The sequence below is a fragment of the Manis pentadactyla genome, chromosome 15, assembly GCF_030020395.1.
Source record: "Manis pentadactyla isolate mManPen7 chromosome 15, mManPen7.hap1, whole genome shotgun sequence".
Classification (NCBI taxonomy): domain Eukaryota; kingdom Metazoa; phylum Chordata; class Mammalia; order Pholidota; family Manidae; genus Manis; species Manis pentadactyla.
The window spans coordinates 63774772-63793468 of NC_080033.1; the positions used below are offsets into that span (position 1 = coordinate 63774772).

General features: G+C 44.3%; 1 protein-coding gene across 1 annotated transcript in view; it reads left to right on the forward strand.

The window, feature by feature from the left end:
- Positions 1–6750: 6750 nt before the first annotated feature.
- Positions 6751–18697, forward strand: part of WWOX (WW domain containing oxidoreductase) — a 312554-nt gene continuing 300607 nt past the window's right edge. The window contains exons 1-4 of the mRNA XM_036909332.2: positions 6751–7144; positions 12697–12761; positions 13408–13465; positions 15161–15339. Of these exons, the coding sequence (XP_036765227.2) occupies positions 7038–7144; positions 12697–12761; positions 13408–13465; positions 15161–15339 (409 nt within the window). The 5' untranslated portion in view covers positions 6751–7037. The remainder of the gene's footprint in view (positions 7145–12696; positions 12762–13407; positions 13466–15160; positions 15340–18697) is intronic.

An 18697-nucleotide genomic window follows, 5' to 3' on the forward strand; every position in this document is an offset into this window, starting at 1 on the left:
TACCTACCCCATGAGATGGCAGGGGAATGACAGTTTTGCATATGGTCCATTTTATTTCTGTTAGATTAACAAAACATGCTTTGTAGCCTGAAGGAGCTAAATCAGGCTATTTAAATCCCCTGCCACTACAAATACTCTCTTGATTTATGAAAAAATAACAAATGTGTGTTGATTTAGATGAGCACAGCTACAGCCGTACACATGGTGTGGGTCTTTTTTTTTTCTTTAAATGGCATGGTAGTGTCACCTTCAGATATGAGCACCAGGTAAAGCCTTATAAATGGTAACAATGGTAATAATGATAATGGGAGAGCCATAATAAGGACTGTTAGTTCCTGTGTACCTGCCCTGCGCTAGGCTTTATACTCAGAACTTTCTATTCATTATGTTATTAAATTTCCCCCCAGATCTCATAAGGGCAGACTTCTGATCAAATATAGAGACTGGACATCTACCTTTATAGCCACTTTCTCCTCAGAGCTACTAAAATGACAAGAAGTACCTTTTACTTTGCTTTAAAAAATGAGTATAGAAGGACAAAGAGTAAAGGAGAGAAGTTTATAGGAAGAACTTTTTGGAATCTGGGAAGCAAGAGACACGTGTAGCATGACTTTTTGGATTAGGTTTGGTTCAAGGGCAGAATGCCCAACTTAACTAGAAAATTAAACACATTATTCCTTTCATATAAACATGGGACTGGAGAGTGAAGAGTTGGCATGAGAGTTCCATAAAGTTGTCAAGGACCCAGCCTCTCGGTAGCTTTCTTCACTTCCCCGGGTGTGACCTTCACCTCATGGTCCAAGAAGGCTGCTTGCACCCTGGACATCATATCCATTTTTCAACTGGCAGTAAGGAGGAAAGGTGGGCCAGACAGGCATGCACCTTACTTTCAAGATAATCCTCATTTAGGTTTTTAACATGTGTCTTTCACTCAAGACACCAATCTATATTAGGGATCCATGTTATCTAGGTTTAGTAAGCTTTTTGAATCTCTCTCCTTATGATTAACCAGAGCCTTGTGAACTGACAGTTAATATATAAATGCTGTACTTGAAATTTCCTCAGCTTTGGAGTCTGGAACACCTAGCACTGTGCTAAGCCCTTATTAGGACTGCTGGCTCCAGGACTAGCTTGGAAATAACTGCAGCCATGGGATTTTGTTTCTTCAGTCTTAGTGTAATTGTCGGTGTAACGAAGAGGTAGTGCCTTCTCTACTCGGCGGGCAGCTGAGGGATGAAATGAGATGCCCTTTATAAACTGGGCAGCGGAAGTCTTCTCCCAAACGTCTCTCTTCATCCCTTCACCTCTCTGGCAGTTCCAAGGCACAGAGCCACAAGGGTCCTTTGTTTGAAAGTGGCATTTTACATTTCACAGGTTCACAACCATGATTTCATTTGGAGCCTGCGATGTATATACAGCCATGGTGGAGAGTCAGAATAAACTAGGTCCTAGGCAGCTCTGGTCCTGCTCTGATTTGGGAGCAAGTTTTACCTCTCAACCCTAATTTCTTCCTGTGTAAAGTGGGGATAATAATGGCATCTACTTGCTAGAATGGCTGGTAGAAAGACATAACTCTTAGTAAGTGCTAAACACAGTGCTTGAGACATAGTAGGTGCTTGATAAATGTTAGCTCTTATTTTTCAGTGGGCCCTATTAGCCCCATTAGATAAAAAACAAGCTCAGGGAACCCACAGTGACTATATTAACAAATAATAGCAGCGGTGATCACTGAGTGAGGCCTATTTATGTGGATTATGTAATTTTTACCTCACTTTCAAGAGGTAAGCATCAGCAGTACCCCCACTTTCCTGATGGAGATACTGAGGTCTAATGCAATCCCCATCAGTCTGAGATATGGGAGGGGGGAACACAGTCCATCCTTTGGTGTTTGATAAGCTTTGACTTATGTCTTCATGCTGGATGCCAAGGATTCCAGGGTGCATGGAGCTGGGCCCACATTTAATCTAATGATGGTTCTCACAGACAAGGAGGAGACAGACTTAACCAGACAGTTTTAATATTACATGCTAAATGCTATATGAGAGGGAAGTATGTGATTCTACTGAGGTGAGGACAAAAGGAAGGTGTATTCGTTATAGTAATTAGTTATTGCTGCTTACAAATTACCCCAAACATAAAACAACAACAAATACTTATTATTTCACACAGGCTCTGAGCGCCAGGAATTGAGGAGTGGCTTAGCAGGGTGGTTCTGGCTCACGGTCTCTCATGAAGTGACATCAGGATGTCAGTCGAGCCTCAGGCATGTGAGGTGATCAGGGCTGTAAGATCTGCTTCTCAGACGGTTCACCTGCAGCTAGCAAGGAGATACTGGCAGGAGACCTCAGTTCCTTGAGTGCCCTCACGTCATGGCGGCTGGTTTCCCCAGAGTAGGTGATCCAGGGAGAGTGAGGAGGAAGCCACAATGTCTTTTGTGAGGTAATCTTGCAAATCACATTCTGTCCTCTGTCCTTTCCATGACATTCTACTTATTACACAGATTCAGCCCTGTTTAGTGTGGAGGGGACCGTGCAAGAGCAAGAACATCAGGTGGTGGGGATCATGGGGTCGTCTCAGAGACTGGCTGCCACAAAGGTCAGTTAGCTTTGCTGGGGATTCAAGGAAGACATTCTGGTAGAAGTGACGTCTGCAACAGCCAAGCTGGGAACAAGGATTCATAACCTGGGACCCATGGACCAAACTCAAGAAGTCTGTGGCCTTGGGTAGAGGAATGGTGCTTCTTGATTTTCATAAACCTGTGACTAAAATGTAGCATTTCCTTCAGTTATGAATGTGGGAAACTAATATCTGTGGTATTAGCAACATCTGCGACTTTGTCACCAGTAGAAATCACAGATATTTTTTTCTCAGAGGACTATTGTTGCAGATATCTTGAAATATGGTTTCTGCTCAGCAGTACTTCAAAACTATGGTGATTGACAGACCTGCCACCAGACTTTGTTATTTCATGTGTGGTTCATGAAGTACAGGTATTATTATATAACAATTTTGGTAATATTTTAATCATTCTATTGTAATATACTTATCTTTGTAATTCTATGAATGTTATTTTATAGACTAAAAGACATTATCCTGAGAAAGGAACCATAGGTATTGCCAGGCTGCCAAGCAGGTCTTAACACACACACAGAGTAGTGTGCAAGGACGGTAGGAATCATGCACTTGAAGGAAGTGAGGGCGTTGGAGGCAAAGAGAACCCCATGAGGCAAGCCGTGCGTGTGTACATACTAAGGTCCTCCAGTACAAGAAGGGGAGGGAGGTAAATGGAAACAGTAACTGTTGACAGAAATCAGGCTGCAGAACTTGCACTTGATACCATCGTGGGAGTAAAGGCCTGGGAGAGGGGAGCCAAGAAAATGTTTGTCTTATTTATGTATTCATTCATGCATTTAATGGAAATTGTTTTTTAAGAATGCTTAATTCATGCACAAATTACAAATACAGTGAAAGCCTTCCTCTCACGGCTGCTTTTCTGAAATGTTCTCTAGCCCAGAGGCCACCGCCAGTTTTACTTTACATCCTCAGGAAAATATTTTCATGTAAGGGAGTGGCTGTTTTGATTTGCATTTTCAGCAGCTCATCCTGATCAGCTTCCCTTTATGGAGGAGCTGTGGGACAGGGTGAGAGGCAGTGCCAGGTTGTCAGGGAGAGTATGTTATTCTGTACTTTCTAAAAGAATTTACCACAAATCTGCTGTTAGCTTCCATGAGCGCAAATAAACACAGTTCATTTGGTTGCCAAGCTCAGGTTTTCTGTGCAAGACACGGCAAGCAGTAGAGCAAAGGTGATTAAAGATACAGCACAGATTTCAGAACGGAGAGAACTGGGAGCTGTCTCTGCTCTGTCATTTGCCAAATCTTTGCTGTATTTGCTAATCTGAGTCTCAGTTTATCTCTTCTATAGAGTGGAGCTAATGATACCCACTCTACATGTTTGTCACAATGGTGTACGCTGTGATGCTTGTAAAAGGCTTCCTAAGATTATGCATATGGTTAAAGTCAGATCTAGACAAGAGCTGTGCTTCATGGTTGAATTTTAAAGTTTTTACAGTCCAGTTCTCATTATCAATAATAACATGACACTGGCTAATATTTAATGATAAAATAACAGTGATAAGAGCTAGCATTTAATGATACAACATTTAATAAAGTAGCTGGGAATGAAGTTAGGTTGAAACAGAATTTTGTGAATGATATCAAGGTAGCAGTTATACAGTGCAGTGAAGCTATGTTAAAGCTTGAGGCCTTTAAATAGAGATGAAACAAATGAAATTCCAAACGTAGGGGTCTGATTTCCAGAAGTCACTGCAATGGAGGTGATATGCTCCCCAGGGGAGAGTGCATGCCTGTGGCATAGGAGAAAGTGGACACTGTTACTTACTCCTGAGGACTTCCACAATAAAACAAAATCCTTTCCTCCTCATGCTTCAGGGAATCAAGTTCTTTCTCTTTCAAGAAATATGACAGAAGGTTAACAATTACTGTAGCTAGGTGTGTGTGCTGCGGGTGTTATAAAGACATTCATTATACTCTTAACTTTTCTGGATGTTTGAAAAATTTCATAATGAAACATGTTGGGAAAAAGGAAAAATATAGACCACCAGAAAATAAAAAAATTATGTAACCTCAGAAAAAAAGGACAGTACATTCAGTGGGATGTATTTAGCTCTATGAAAAATTCACTTCTTTTACTTTGTTTTTCTCAATTTTCCATGGACGAGTGAAAACCACTGGGCATCTGCATGAGGGCCCCTGTTCTGGAAAGGCTGCACAGGGGCAGTTGGTTCAGAGCATGAGTTTGGGGCTAGTACCCTGGCTTGGATTTTAAACCCAGCTCCTGCTGATTCTTGCTCACCAGGTTACCATGGGCAAGTTACTTAAATTCCTCGTGACCCAGTTTCCTTGTCTGCAAAATTGGGCTGATGATAATGGAACAAGGAACATGAAGTGACTTGGCCACCTGTCACACACTGCTTGCAAATACATTAGCTGAGTTCGATTCCAAAGATAAATTACAGGAAACCCTGCCACCCAAACTCTCTCCCTTGTCTCTGTGTACCTGTGGGTCTTGGTTCAGACTTCTTCTAGAATTCTCAAGCCACAGCTCTTTGTATGTCTCTTGGTATTTTCCTAATTGACTGATGTTTGAGTACAGGGGATGTTCCATTTTTCCAGATTTTTCTTAGAGACACAGTGTGATTTTTTCTCCACTTTCTGTGTCTTTGAACAAATAAGTAAAACACAAACACACCTTCCTACATAAGGCCACACTGACCAGGAGTTTCCTTTAAGAATCCTGTTCAATATTCTTCCTTATTGGTTACCTCCCTTGAGAAGTTTAGCAGAAGAGCCAGGAGCCTCCCAGTGCTCGTTAGTATATTGAGTTTGGCTCCAAAACATAAGGTTTAATTTCCCAAAGAATGGTGACTTAAAGGAAAGCATGTTTGCAGATTGTTGGGGTGTTTGTGTGTATGATGGCCATCATCATGGTTATGAAAATGAACTAAAGAAACATGGCTCCAGGAATGTTACACTAAAACTTGTGCCCACTGCATGAGTAATGCCCAATTGCTTTCAGCTAAAACCAATCAATCTTATGTTAATAAATTGGCAGTTATTGCAGAAGTGATCAGTCAAAAAGAAAAGGCATTTCAAATGTAGAAATCTTTGTCAGGAGTTGGCTTTAGCTTTTAAAACTGTGTGCAGATAGGGCCATCTGGTGTGCAGTTGTATATCCACACATTGAATTTTTTTTTAACCTCACTAACAGTCAAGATGACTCAGTTGCCTTTACAAAAACAATTCTTAAGGACCCAAGATAACTGCAAGCAATCAGTTCTTGATCTGAGCCGAGCTATTGATAATGATTGGAGAAACTGAGGCTAATTAGTTTGACTTCCTTTATCCTCCTCGCTACCATTAGGGGACTTTGCAGCCTAATTTCCTATTCATATAAAAAGAGTAATTTGGCTTGGGTGACAGGCAAGAGGTTAAATTGCGGCGAGCATTAGAGTGTCAAATTAATGGTAGCTTACTTTAAATTACGTGGACTTGGAAAGAATGATGTTTTGATAGGTCTGAGATGGGATAGCAGGCCTGCTAAAACTAAAATATGCTTTAATTAAATTAGCTTTTCTTTGGGTAACTTCAAAGGAAAGTGAGTCTCTTTCCTAGAGAGCATGCAGATTAAGAATCCTGAGGCAATATCAGTTTCAGGACCTGAAGAAGACAAAAGGCAACTCTGCGCCCCACCCGGCCCCTTAAAATATGTAATTTTTCCCGAGTAGGTTTGCATGCTTCTGAGGCCTAGGGCAGAGAAATCCTGATCAATAGATATCCCTGTAACGCTGAATTGGAATTTGCACTTTCCCCAGATTTTTTTCACGTTGAGTTTACATGCTCAACGGAACTTGTTGGCCAGCCTGGGTGATGGAACCCTCTGGGAGGCTTCTGGGCATGAACATTCACTCTTCAGGATGCCCTAAAGAGGTCAGAGGCCGGAAAACCACCAGCCTCGTCCCTCCTCTCCAGGATCTATTCCGGCGAGGCCCGGACCACATTTCCCAGGATGCCACTTGCCGGAGCTCCCGTAGGATTGGCCCGAACAATGCGGAAGTGATAATGGGTCACCCAGCAACGGGCGGAGCCTTGGACCGTGACTGGATGTCCACGCCCCTTTCCAGCGGCCGAGAGGTTGATGAAGCTCAGCTCCGTTTCCAGAGCCACACAGTGGGTGCCGTCTTTTACTTCCAACCAAGCGGCAGTGCTACCTCCTTGGTGCCGTCACCGTGAGCCCTTTCAGGCCCCGCCCCATTTACGCCTGAGGCTGCGAAACTCCGGAGACTGGATAACCGCTACCCGGTCGACCGAGCGGCTCTGGGCGGCGCAGTGCGCAGGCGCGAGCGTTTGGGTCCAGGCGCGCGCGGCGCTCGGTTGAAGTGGGAGTGAGTTCCTAGGCGCGGAAACCCGGCCGCGGGCGGCGGAGCGCGCGGGTGACCGAGCGCTTCCTCTACCGTCATGGCAGCCCTGCGCTACGCGGGCCTGGACGACACGGACAGCGAAGACGAGCTGCCCCCGGGCTGGGAGCAGAGAACCACCAAGGACGGCTGGGTTTACTATGCAAAGTAAGGGGGCCGCGGGGGGCGCCGGGCCTGGGACTCACCTGGAGGGGGACGCACCCGGATCCCTGATGGCCTCAAGTGCGGGCGCGGCGCGGGCCCGCGTTCCAGCTGGGCGAAGCGACCGTGGTTGTTAAAGCTTCGGAGGGAAGGCTTCCAGGATCCCGAGGAGGGACCTTTCTGGGCCTGGTCAAGCTTGGTTCACCTGGCGGCGCCCAGGCGCGCCCTCTGCCGTTCAGGAGGCAGCTCTGCAAGGTGCGATGATGGCAAATGAGCCTTACTCCCTCCTCCAAAAAAAAAAAATCAGAAAAGAACGCGTAAACTCAGCGCCCTCCTTGGGGCTCTGTGATGGGGACCTAATATGTATTTTAACAAATGTCCTAATACAGCTGTATGTATACATATATATATGTGTGTGTGTATATATGTACCTATGTCTGTATATAATGTAGCTTTCACTGTAGTTTTCAAGGGAAGTTTTGTAAATACTAGCTGACCCATTCTCCCATGCCTTACTGTGTAACTTTGGACCAGTGTAAGAATCCTCGGTCACGGTTTTCTCATCTGTAAAATGGGTTGATAGAGTTTTGGGTCAGGCACTGTACCCAAAGCACTTAGCACAGATGTAGTAAGTACTCAGTGCTCTGTAATTGTTAGCCGTTGCTGCTTTCTCTGAGGCTGTGACAGCATCTCCTAGGCCTAGTATTAGAATCACTTGAGGACTGACATAAAGATTTCAAGTCTCCACAGAGACGCTCATGCAGAAGACAGCCATTGTGGGGAATCTGTGTTTTTTAGGCTTTCTGGTGAGGCAGGTTATCGCTCAGCTTTGAGAAGCCTGGGTGTACATCAGTGATTTTCAACATTTGGAAAACTTAAGAATACCTTTTCCTTGGCCCCACCTCCAGAGACTCTCATTTAATTGGTTTGGGCCCTATGCCCTGGATGAGTCTGTTGTAAAATCTTCCCAAGCAGTTCCAGGCTACCCAAGGTTGTGAACTGCTGTCTTGGTGGTTTGGTTGAAAAAAAATAGAAAAAAAAACACAAAACATAGTTGAGTTCATTCAAGACACATTGGGATCTTATCAGGCTCTTTGCTGGGCGCTGGTTATACCAAGATGAATTGAGATTCAGGTGCCACCCTTAATGAGTGCCTGATCTGAGATGGCAGAGTGACATGTAGTGAGTAGTGGGCAGCAGCCTGCTAGCCTGTGGTGTTGATAGGTCAGGGCACCGCAGGTGAGTTGTCCTGGGAGAGTTGGCACCTGAGGTGTGCCTTAGAGTACAGGTAGAGGTGGGTGGGTCAGCGGGCAGCTCAGGTAGAGGAAACTGAAAGTGGAGGTCTGGTGTGGTAGCTGGAGCATGAAGAATGAGGCAGAGGAGAAGGGACCCAGATTATGGAGGCTGTTCTGTGTCTTGTGGAGGAGATGGGGCTCTTTTGTCAAGTCCCAGGGGTCCACTGAAGGCTTGGAGCCAGCAGGTGACATCAGATTTGTGTCTTTGAAAAATGCTTCCTGGTGCTGGAGAATTGAAGGGACAGCTCTAGCAGCAGGGAGCCCTTAGGCCGTTTTGGTGCTCTGGGCACCTCCTGAATGGGCACCTGCTGTTCCCTCTGCCTGGAGGTCTTGGCATGAACGGCTTGTTCATCCTCAGTGCTGGGCTTAAATGTCACTGCCCAAGAGACCTTCCCTTGTAGGCCACCCCTGCACCCTTCTTGCAGCACCTGGCTATCTGCTTCGTAGTACGTAGCCTTTTCTGTGGTTATCTGAGGCACATTCTTCCATGTCCCTGCTCTCCCCCCGTAGATTGTAAACTTAATGAAGGCAGGGGCTTTTTCTTAACCTCTTGTTATTCTCTGGTGTTTAGCACCCAGGAGACATGTGTAATGAGTAAATTCATCTAGTGAAGATTTGCCCAGGGCCTGGGCAGGTGGCCTGCCAGGCCCCAGGAAGGTGGAAGTGTACACAACCCCTTCCTGGCTCTCGGAGCCCTCCTCTCCGTGGGGGCTCTCCTCGTTCTGGCCACTTGGCCCTCCACTCCTTGGCTTCCCTTCAAGTTTGCCTGGAGCCTGGCATTAATTAGGTCTGGAGGCCCCCTTGCTCACCCTGATGTAATTCCCCTGTGTCTTACTGTCTTACCAATGGGTTTCAGCCCCGGGCAAGTTTGCTATGGATTCAATGTGACCAAAGAAAATGACAGCAAAACGTTCTTGGGGTGAAAGGGTTATACCCAACTTTATTTCCAGGTGGCAGTTCAGTCACTAGAATCCCGTTCACTCAGAGCGAGTCTGCAGGCAGCAAGCCGGTCTCTGCCCCTGGGTCCCTCTGTCTGCACAGCCGTCCCACGCAGCCATCCTCTGGGCCTCTGTTCTCGGCGCTGCCACCACTCCAGCCTCTGCTCTGCTCTCCTGCAGCCTTGCAGCCCTGCCACCGTGTCGCGCCCAAAGCACTGGGCGGAGCTCTTTTTATATAGTCAACAGCCATGTATTGCCCACAGGTGTGCAGTGAGCTAGCCAACCAGGGCCAGGTGAGAATCCTGGCCACAGGAATTCTCATTTTATCCACACTTACCTTTCGTTGGGTGGCTTTTCCCATCAGCTTCCTTCTTGATGGCATCCCAGGGTGTCCAGGCTTGGGGCTTTTCTTTCACTAAATAGGTCTGCACACCCCAGCCAACTTCTCTGAGGTTTTGGGGAGTCCATGGCCAGGGAACTCAGTGGTACCGATATGTCTCTGAAAACATCCTGGCCCTTCTTTCCGCTCCTGATTCTAGAAGGGTCACTTGTCCTCTTGGGATCTGGGAAACTGCTAATGGGCGATCAGGAAGCTGCTCTACCAGTCTTCCATTTTCCAAATGATCTTGCTCCTCTTGCATCAGGGCCGTACCCAAGGTCTGGGGTCTTGCGGGAGCCCCCCTCCTACAGCCTTGCCCCTCGGCTGTTGTGTGGGTTCTGTTGGCCCCTCTGACTTTCCCAGGTGCCCCGTGGTGTCTCATAAGCCTCAGAAGCACAGATGTCATGGCTGCAGGGCCCACCAGGCTGGATGCTCAGCGAAAGGACATTCTTACCCCTGAGGACAGATTTGTCACCAGAGAGAGCGGCAGGCCCTTCTCCCCTCCCTGGCATGGCCCAGAGCAGCTCTTCTGCCCAAACCAGGAGGCGGCGATGGAAGCCCAGGCCTCTTAGCAGCCAGAGGGACAGCGGGCCTTGTCCTGCGGGGAGAGGATTCCCTCGTCCGCAGTGCCGGCCCTGGATCTGTGAGCTCACTTAAGTAACTGTACTTCAAAAAAAACTTCAGAGGAGCATACTTGAAAGAGATATCCATGTAATGTGGCATGAATTTAATTTAATTTTTATTCCTTTGGTTTAAATTAAGATCACTGTTAATTATGTCTTTAAATGACAAAAAGCATGTTGAAAAAAGTGAAAGAGGGCTTCTCTTTAAGGGAGGATGAGATGGCACTTTGGGGACATGTGTTTTCTGTTAATTAAAAAGTCATTTTAGGTTACAATTAAAAACACCTTTTAATTAATGTTTATATGTAAGTATTTATTTAAAATAATACTTTATGTGAAATACACCATTCTTGGTTTTTCACACGTCAACTCATTCAGTCTTCTGTAACTCCAAGAAGTAGGTGCTATTATCCCCTTTTTATGCATGGGGAAACTGAGGCACGGGGCAGTTAACCCTTAAAGGGCACATGGCTGGTGAGTGGGAGAGCCAGGAAACATGGGCCCTCTGACTCTGAAGTCCTCACTACCAAATGACACTTATCTTACTCCAGTTAGGCCCTGGGTTCCCTCCAGGGACCCTGCCACAGCTGTCGCCGGTGGCATACTGGCCTCTAGTAGGTGAAAACCATGGATGCTGCTAGTGCTGCAAGGTGGACCCTGCAGCCCTGGACCATCTGGCCCAAATGTTAAGGGTGCTGATGGTAAGAAAGCCTGGCTTGGGTATTTTCTGTCAATGTCAAGAACATGGGTTGACAATGTTTTGTTTCTAAGTCTTTCAGGATAGGAAGGAAAAAGTTCTAGTGAGTTTTACAGCTCCTTTGGAAAACATTTATTAATTCCTTCATTTGCATTTGGGCACCTTCTGTGGGCCATGCTCAGGGCTGAGTTCCCGAGGGTTCACCTGGATGCAGGCCTGGGTATCCTCTACTCCCAGTATGCCTGCTGTGGGCTGTGAGCCTTCCTCTCATAGGGCCTCCCTTTTCGCCCGTAGGATTTGATGATGGTCATGTGCAGGTGGGAAGTGGTTCTTCCTGTTGATAGCTGCCGTACAGTGATTTAATTGTTCATCAGTCAGTGTCACAGGCATGTCTCTTTCCTGCAGCAGTGTGAGGGCGGTGTGGGGCCAGGGGGACTGCCTGACTGAATAGAGGCAGAGAGGAGCTCAGGCCTTTGGCCTCTTGAGTCCACTGCCCTCAGTGCCCCTGCCCTGCCACTGGGAGTTTGCAAAAACAGACCAGAAGCCAGCAGTGCCTGGAAAGGCGTTGCTTGTGACTTGTAACATTTTCAGCAAATTCATGTTTTTTATATTTAGTCTCTTTCAAATAATAGGGGTACACTACCCTTCCCTATGGTAATATTCAGAATACTCACATTTCACCATCTAGATGTCAGTGATTAAATACTGTTTTCTCCTTCGGCATGAGTATGGAAATCCACCCTTCCTTTGAATGCCTCTGGCAACATCCAGCTGCTTCCCTGATTAAGTCATTTTGTGTTTTCCTCATAGTTATCACCTGTTGACACGTGTCTCCTGTCTTTTGGCTCACGATTTTAATTAAAACTTTGTGTGCTCTTCTGAGATAAAATGTTAAGTTTGGTGCAGACATGAGACTCATGTGTGTATTTGATTTATTTAAAATGATTGCCAACTCTTTAGAGAGCTGATTTATGTGCCAGGTTCTGTGTTCTGCCCTTTATATACAGTATCCTTAGTGTTCCCCTGAGATCAGTAGTAGGATTATTTCCATTTTGCAGATGAGGAAATTGAGGCTCTGAAGTTGAGTAACTTGACCAAAGGTGTGCAGCTGGGTGACCTGTGGGGCTGTCTTACTCTTACTTCTTGGGAGCAAATAGGAAACAGTGCTTAAAAGACTTTGAAGTTATATGTGGAAAGAACAGACATTTAAAAATATTAGTATTGTATGTAAGGATCCTAAATACCAGCATTGTAGAGAACATCGAAGTTTGTCAGTCTGTGCTGGAATAAAACATGCTAACCACCTCTCTAAATGTTTTGAATGATTCAGTGAGCTTCCTAGGGCGGACCCACAACGGGTGGTCCCAGGCCCCCTCCCCACCCTCCTGCTCACAGCTGGCTTATGAGGACCAGCTTTCAGGAGATTTCCACAGGCTGCTGCTCCTTCCAAGGAGAATTTTATCTGATGCCAAGAGCAACATTTATGTTCTGAATATTTCTTTTCTGAATGTCTGGCTTTACTACGCTTGCGAGATAGTATTATTTGGGAGAGAAAAACATGTAATTGATTAATTTTTAAGAGTGTAACTTTATATACTGTTTTGTGGATTTCTTTTTTTTCAACAGTCACACTGAAGAGAAGACTCAATGGGAACATCCAAAAACTGGAAAAAGAAAACGAATAGCAGGAGGTTTGTATGTTATTGTCATGAAACAAAGAACTGTGTGTTTAAAGCACTCATTAGATAGGAAAACTGTCACTGTCAGAGAGGTGGCAGGTCCCTGTGTCATTCTGGGAAGGCTCTCTGACAGGGAGCCATCGAGGAACTGGACTCTGAGTTGCTCGTAGGATTCAGCAGAAGGAGGTGATGAGCTCTTGGGGCGGAGTGGTGAGGATGGTTTCTAATGGTCTTAGAAAAGCATTACAGTAATCGGGGCCTTTGGCTCATAGCTCATTAGGTTTTTCTGTAGCTGCACTCTTCCTGAAATTGTTCTTAGTCTCCTCCATGGAACCAAATCAAAGTTTGATGGGATTCCATAAAGATTGCCATGACTTGTAGGTGCTTCTGAGTGAGTGTGTGATCCAAGGAATAGAAGTGTAGGAAGGTACCTGCCCAAGAAGTCTAGGGTCTAGTTGAAGAGACACGTGCATATTAAGAAAAACGAAACTGCCCTATAATATTGTCAAGAGCCACAGTAAGTCATGTACAGGTGGTGCCAGGTGCCTGCTCTACGCAGGGATGCACCCTGTGCGTTCTTTCAAGAGAGAGTCATGTCGACTGGACCAAGCTGTCAGGGGCTCATCAAAAGCATCATCCTGTCTTTCTTGCATTTCAGATTTGCCGTATGGTTGGGAGCAAGAAACTGATGAGAACGGACAAGTCTTTTTTGTTGAGTAAGTGTCTACACAGGAACTCTTCTGAGCCATTTTGCTTTTTAATAGAATTTTTTACTGTAAATGTACATTAAGAAAATATGACATAGAATATAACTGTAGTCTTATCAAAAGGACTTTTGAAACTTTCTGAATTTATTCTTCTAGTCTCTGTTTTATACACATGCTTTCCTTAAAACAACTAAGGAATGTACTGTGTGAACTGTTCAGTAACCTGGTTTTTCTACATAAATATCTTGTGAGCATTTTATCATATCCTTACATATTTTTAAGAAGATGATGTTTAATAACTATAGAGTATATATAGAGATATATACTATATAATATAACTATAGAGATAATAACTATAGAGATATAGTTTAATAACTATAGAGTTTTGTACAGATTTATAATTTATCAAATTACCTATTGGACATTGATGTTAAATTCCCATTCATGGGCATCTATACTTATCAATAATGTTTTGAGCATCCTTGTCTGTAAAACTATCTTTAGAATAATTTCCAATAAGAAACAGCAATAGTAACTGTCTAGCACCTAACATCAGCAAGGCATGATTCTGATCACTTATACCTGTAGCGTTAGCTCATTCAAAACCCGGAATGCCCTAAGGGAGGCAGGCTGGCACTTGGCCGCCCTGGTTAGCCTACCTTCCCTCTCTGAGTCTGTTGTGCTTAACAACCAGCTCTCTAGGGGGAGAGGCCAGATTCGTTCTCGTGGTGTACATACCTGCACCACAGCTGATTTCAAGCTACCCAGGTGAAGTTGGGAAGAGAGAAGCATGTCGGGCTCTTGCAGGCCAGTGTGAACCAGCTCTAGAACAGCATTGCACTGTGTCTCTGGATAACACTGGAATCAAAATGCTTATCTGGTAGCCACAGGAATAATTAAAATCCAAGTTGGGATATTCTTGGGTCTTAGTATTTATTTATAGGGTGATGAGTATAGATTTTAAACTCTGTGTAATTTTACACACACACATGTAATACAAATACATTTTAAATCATGAATTCTTCTCTGTTTCTGGAGAGTTCTTAATAGTTTTTAAGATATTTTGAGACCTTTATCTCAAATCCCAAGAGTACATTTAAAATGTAAACAATTCTGTTACATAAGGAATCTATTAATCCATATGTACCAATATATTTTAATATTGTTTCTGCAAGAATTAGGTCAACTCCGGTGCTTGTAGGAGGTATGAATAGTCTTAAAATGAACATCATTAAAATTTTAACACTTGGCCAGGTTCATATTTAACATTAAGACGTTTATCATTTTAAGGTTTTTTTCTTCTTTACCAGGCCTATGCCCTTGCACAGGGCTAAGAGATTTGACATCTACTGAAAAGAGTACCTGACAGATCTTATAGCCATGTTTACATAAATTAAAACAAAAACACATAAGCCTTCTCCTTTTTTGAGATCTAAGGATACAAGGCAACACCTATTGTAAAGTGTATTTTACAGGCAGTTATGAAGGAAAGGACTTGATGACTATCTTTCCAGGCAGGATTGTAATCCTTCCATAGGCCAGAAGGTAGACTAAATGAACCTCAGTTCTTTCCGAGGTTAAGAAGAAGCCTTTTTTAGTGCATGAAAAGTGGGGTTTGTCCAGCCTAAACTGTAAGACTGTCTTATATTTATAAATGCCTGTGTTCACTACTGTGGGTTCACTGCCTTCTCCTTTTCTTTGCAGCCATATAAATAAAAGGACTACCTATTTGGACCCAAGACTGGCATTTACTGTGGATGATAACCCGACAAAGCCGACCACCAGACAGAAATATGATGGCAGCACCACCGCCATGGAAATACTCCAGGGCCGGGACTTCACTGGCAAAGTTGTCATAGTGACCGGAGCAAATTCAGGAATAGGTAGGCCATGCTTTATAGTTGCTGGTGGGGTTATTGTTTTATGCCATTGCTGTAATGAAATCCACCTAACTCTAACCATGATGGAATTTTGCATAGTGTTTCTCTAATTTAAAAATGTACTTACAGCCTTTTCATCTATCATTTCATTAAAATCCTGGCCTCTTTTAAAATCCCAGTGTTATCATGGGGAGCCGTGAAGGGGCTGACCTTGAATTCTCTGAAAGCTGAACACTTAGCAAAACATGGTACTTCTTTCGGTATTCAAGGATTAGAGACACAGGCTCTGTCTAAGGGTTTCTGACTTGGTCAGCATGGTGTATGGACATACTCCCATTACCTGGGTTATCCAAACCAAAATTGGTTGGTAATGGAATATTGGACCAACAGTCTCTTGACTTTGGAATAAAGGGTACGGTAGGTTTCAGTTGGTCATTTTCCCTTGGGAGCAGGATCTTATTCTTTATCAAGTTGGAAAATTAAACCTGTCTTAGCCTCTAAATTAACCCTCTTAATTGCCAGTGTTTAACTGCAGTGGCCATCCTGAGGGAGATGGCTTGAGAGGTGCCCTTCCTTTGGCATCCTGGGGCTTGTGTAGGAGAGTTCTCCACATGGCTTTAATCTTATTTTGTTTTGGTCCATTTACATCAATATCTGAATCTGTAGGAATAACTGCTTTGAGTAAGGATATGCATCTTCAGATTAATTTAAAGACAAAAAATGGAATTGCATTTGGCTGTCTTCTGGCAAGTTCTCGCTGTCCTTTTGACCTCTTCCGACTCCCACGTTGGCCTTCTTTTTCATAAGCGGTGTCTCCTCATCCCTATGCATTGCCTGCACTCTGCCCTTTCTGTGTCTTAATTTTCAGTGACCCCTTCTTGAACCTCTAGAAACATTCCCTGGCATCACTGGGGCACACACAAGAGTGAAAATGCTCTCTTAGGGTATCAGTTATTGTATAGCACAGGGCCTGAAATCTAAGAGCTATAGTCTCAGAGCAGAACTCTTGATTGCCCTTGTCTGTGAAGGCACAGAAGCAAATGGAATTTTATAAAAAACTGAAAGGGATTTATTTAAAATCAACTGTCAAGCCTCATCCTGGCTTGGATTATGTGCAGTCCAATTTTCTGAACTTATGTATTGCAGTAAATTCTGTATAATCATCATTGATATCAAAACTGATGATGCTACATGAAAAATGGTGGCTGGGTCTTCAGTTGTCCAAGGAATAATGTGCTGTTGATGGCATAGACTACTGTTGTGTGAGGGTGTGGATTAATATTAAGGAAAAATAAGGACATAAGGACTCCAGTAAAATATCTCTGTTTAACACTCAGTTAACCAAAAAATTAACCAAACTATATCATTCCCTTAATATTATGGCTAATTTTTTCCTTTAATTAGTAAGGTATGTAACTGCTGATTTTCTGCGTAAGTGTTCACACTTTTCTCTGACACTAGATAGCAGACCTTTGGGTATGGCCAAAGATTGGCAGCATCAGGTTTATGACATTGTAATCCAGGGCTGATAGAGTTGGTTCAGAATATACAAAGAGCTGTGTTTAATTGGATATTTACTTATTATCAGAAAGGAGAAGGAGATTCTGAAGCATCGAGAATAAATGTGCTCTTGATTGGAGTGGACCCCCAACTTCCCTGAGGAAGCCCTGTGCTCTTCACAGTTCCTGCCTGCCTTTGAAGGCTTTTCCTTCCTGACGTCCATAGTCCATTCTGTGGCCACCACCAGCCGGTGTCTGTGCTCTAGCTGGATGTGGTGGCACAGTGTAAAGGTCAGGATAGAAGGGATGTCGGGGAAGGTCTTTAGAGCAACCAGCTCTTCCTATTCAACCCCACTGCCCCTCCACCGCAGTTTCCCCGGCTGTGATCTTCCCTCAGAAATTGCCTTCAGCATTGCCACCTCACCCATTTCCTCTCTGCTCTCTAGAGAAGCGTACCTTAGGTGAGTGCTGAAGATTTTCATTCTTAATTTTTGAAATAATATTGTCCTGAAAATTCCAGGCAATCAAATCCTTGCAAATAACTTCTGCAATGCAGCAGTGATATCAGGCTTAAAGAAAGGAGGCTGAAGTTAGGCATGTGGCTGTTCGGCTGTCTCTTGTAACTAAGTTAGGTTTTGTAACTGCGTGGCTGCCTTAGAAAGTGTCCTTGACCAAGCAGGCTGTGGCTGCTAGATAAAGTAGTCCTTCCTTCTGAACTGTGAACGTGTCCGTGTATAAATTGCTATCTACTTTATTTCTGCCCATTTCAATTGAAATGAGTGAATGAGGAATGAATCGGGCATCTTCATTTCCAAGACTTCTGGGCATTCACGAGTCATCTTCTATCCAAGCTTTGATAGTGTTGGGGTTCACTTTTCCTTTTGCCACTCAAGGGAACCTACTTTCTTGATATTAACTGTCCAGTCTTTAGCCTTGTGAATGTTCTCTTTGAAGCAGAGTGGGCAGGAACAAAACACATTGGTATGGATTTTGAGACTGACAGACTCTTGACTAAAGACAGAGGTGACCTGATTTGCTTTACAAAGGCTGATTCACAAGTAAGGTGACTTCTGCATTTCTAAATTCCCCACAAGGCTCTTCTCTGTTGGAATTGCCCCTGGGGAGGAGGCTCTCTCTGCTGTAGAAGGGGTCAGCCAGGTGCGGAGGGGGACACCTGTCCTTGGTGAGCCTCAGGACTGTACCAAGACACCGCTCCCTTCGAAGTGGCCTCCAGGCAGGTTCTCTCTCGTCTTCTCCCCCGGATGTATATGATAGCTGTATTTTAGATTTTCGGTATTTTACGTTACTAAGACAATTGGAGGGACTCTTACTTAATTCAACTGAAAAACATCAGGGTGATCATGGAAGATGAGAGAAGGATTCTGAGGGAATGTCAGAATAAAGTATCACTAATGAGTTCATGAAATCTTTGTTTCTTACACTTAAAGTTTGTGACCAGATATGGCTGCTGACTGGATTCCGCTGTCTAGATTAGGGGGTCTGCAAACTGGCCCACAGGTGAAATCTGATTTACTGCCTGATTTGTAAGTAAAGTTTTATTGGAACATAGCCACACCCATTTATTTCCACTTTGCCTGTAGCTGCTTTTGTGTTAACAGCGAAATTCAGTGATTGCGGCAGCGACAGCCGTATGGCCTGGAAAGCCAACATACTTTCTCTCTGGCTCCTTATGGAAAAAGTGTGCCAGCCCCTGCGTTAGATGGTGTAATCCCTTCCAAAGTAAGATCACCCAATATTCTCTAAGCTACAATCTAGATTAAGTTTAGATAAATTGGATGCCACAGGAGGATTGTGACAGCACGTGATATGGAACTGTTGGGGACATTCCCCCAGTACCCTGT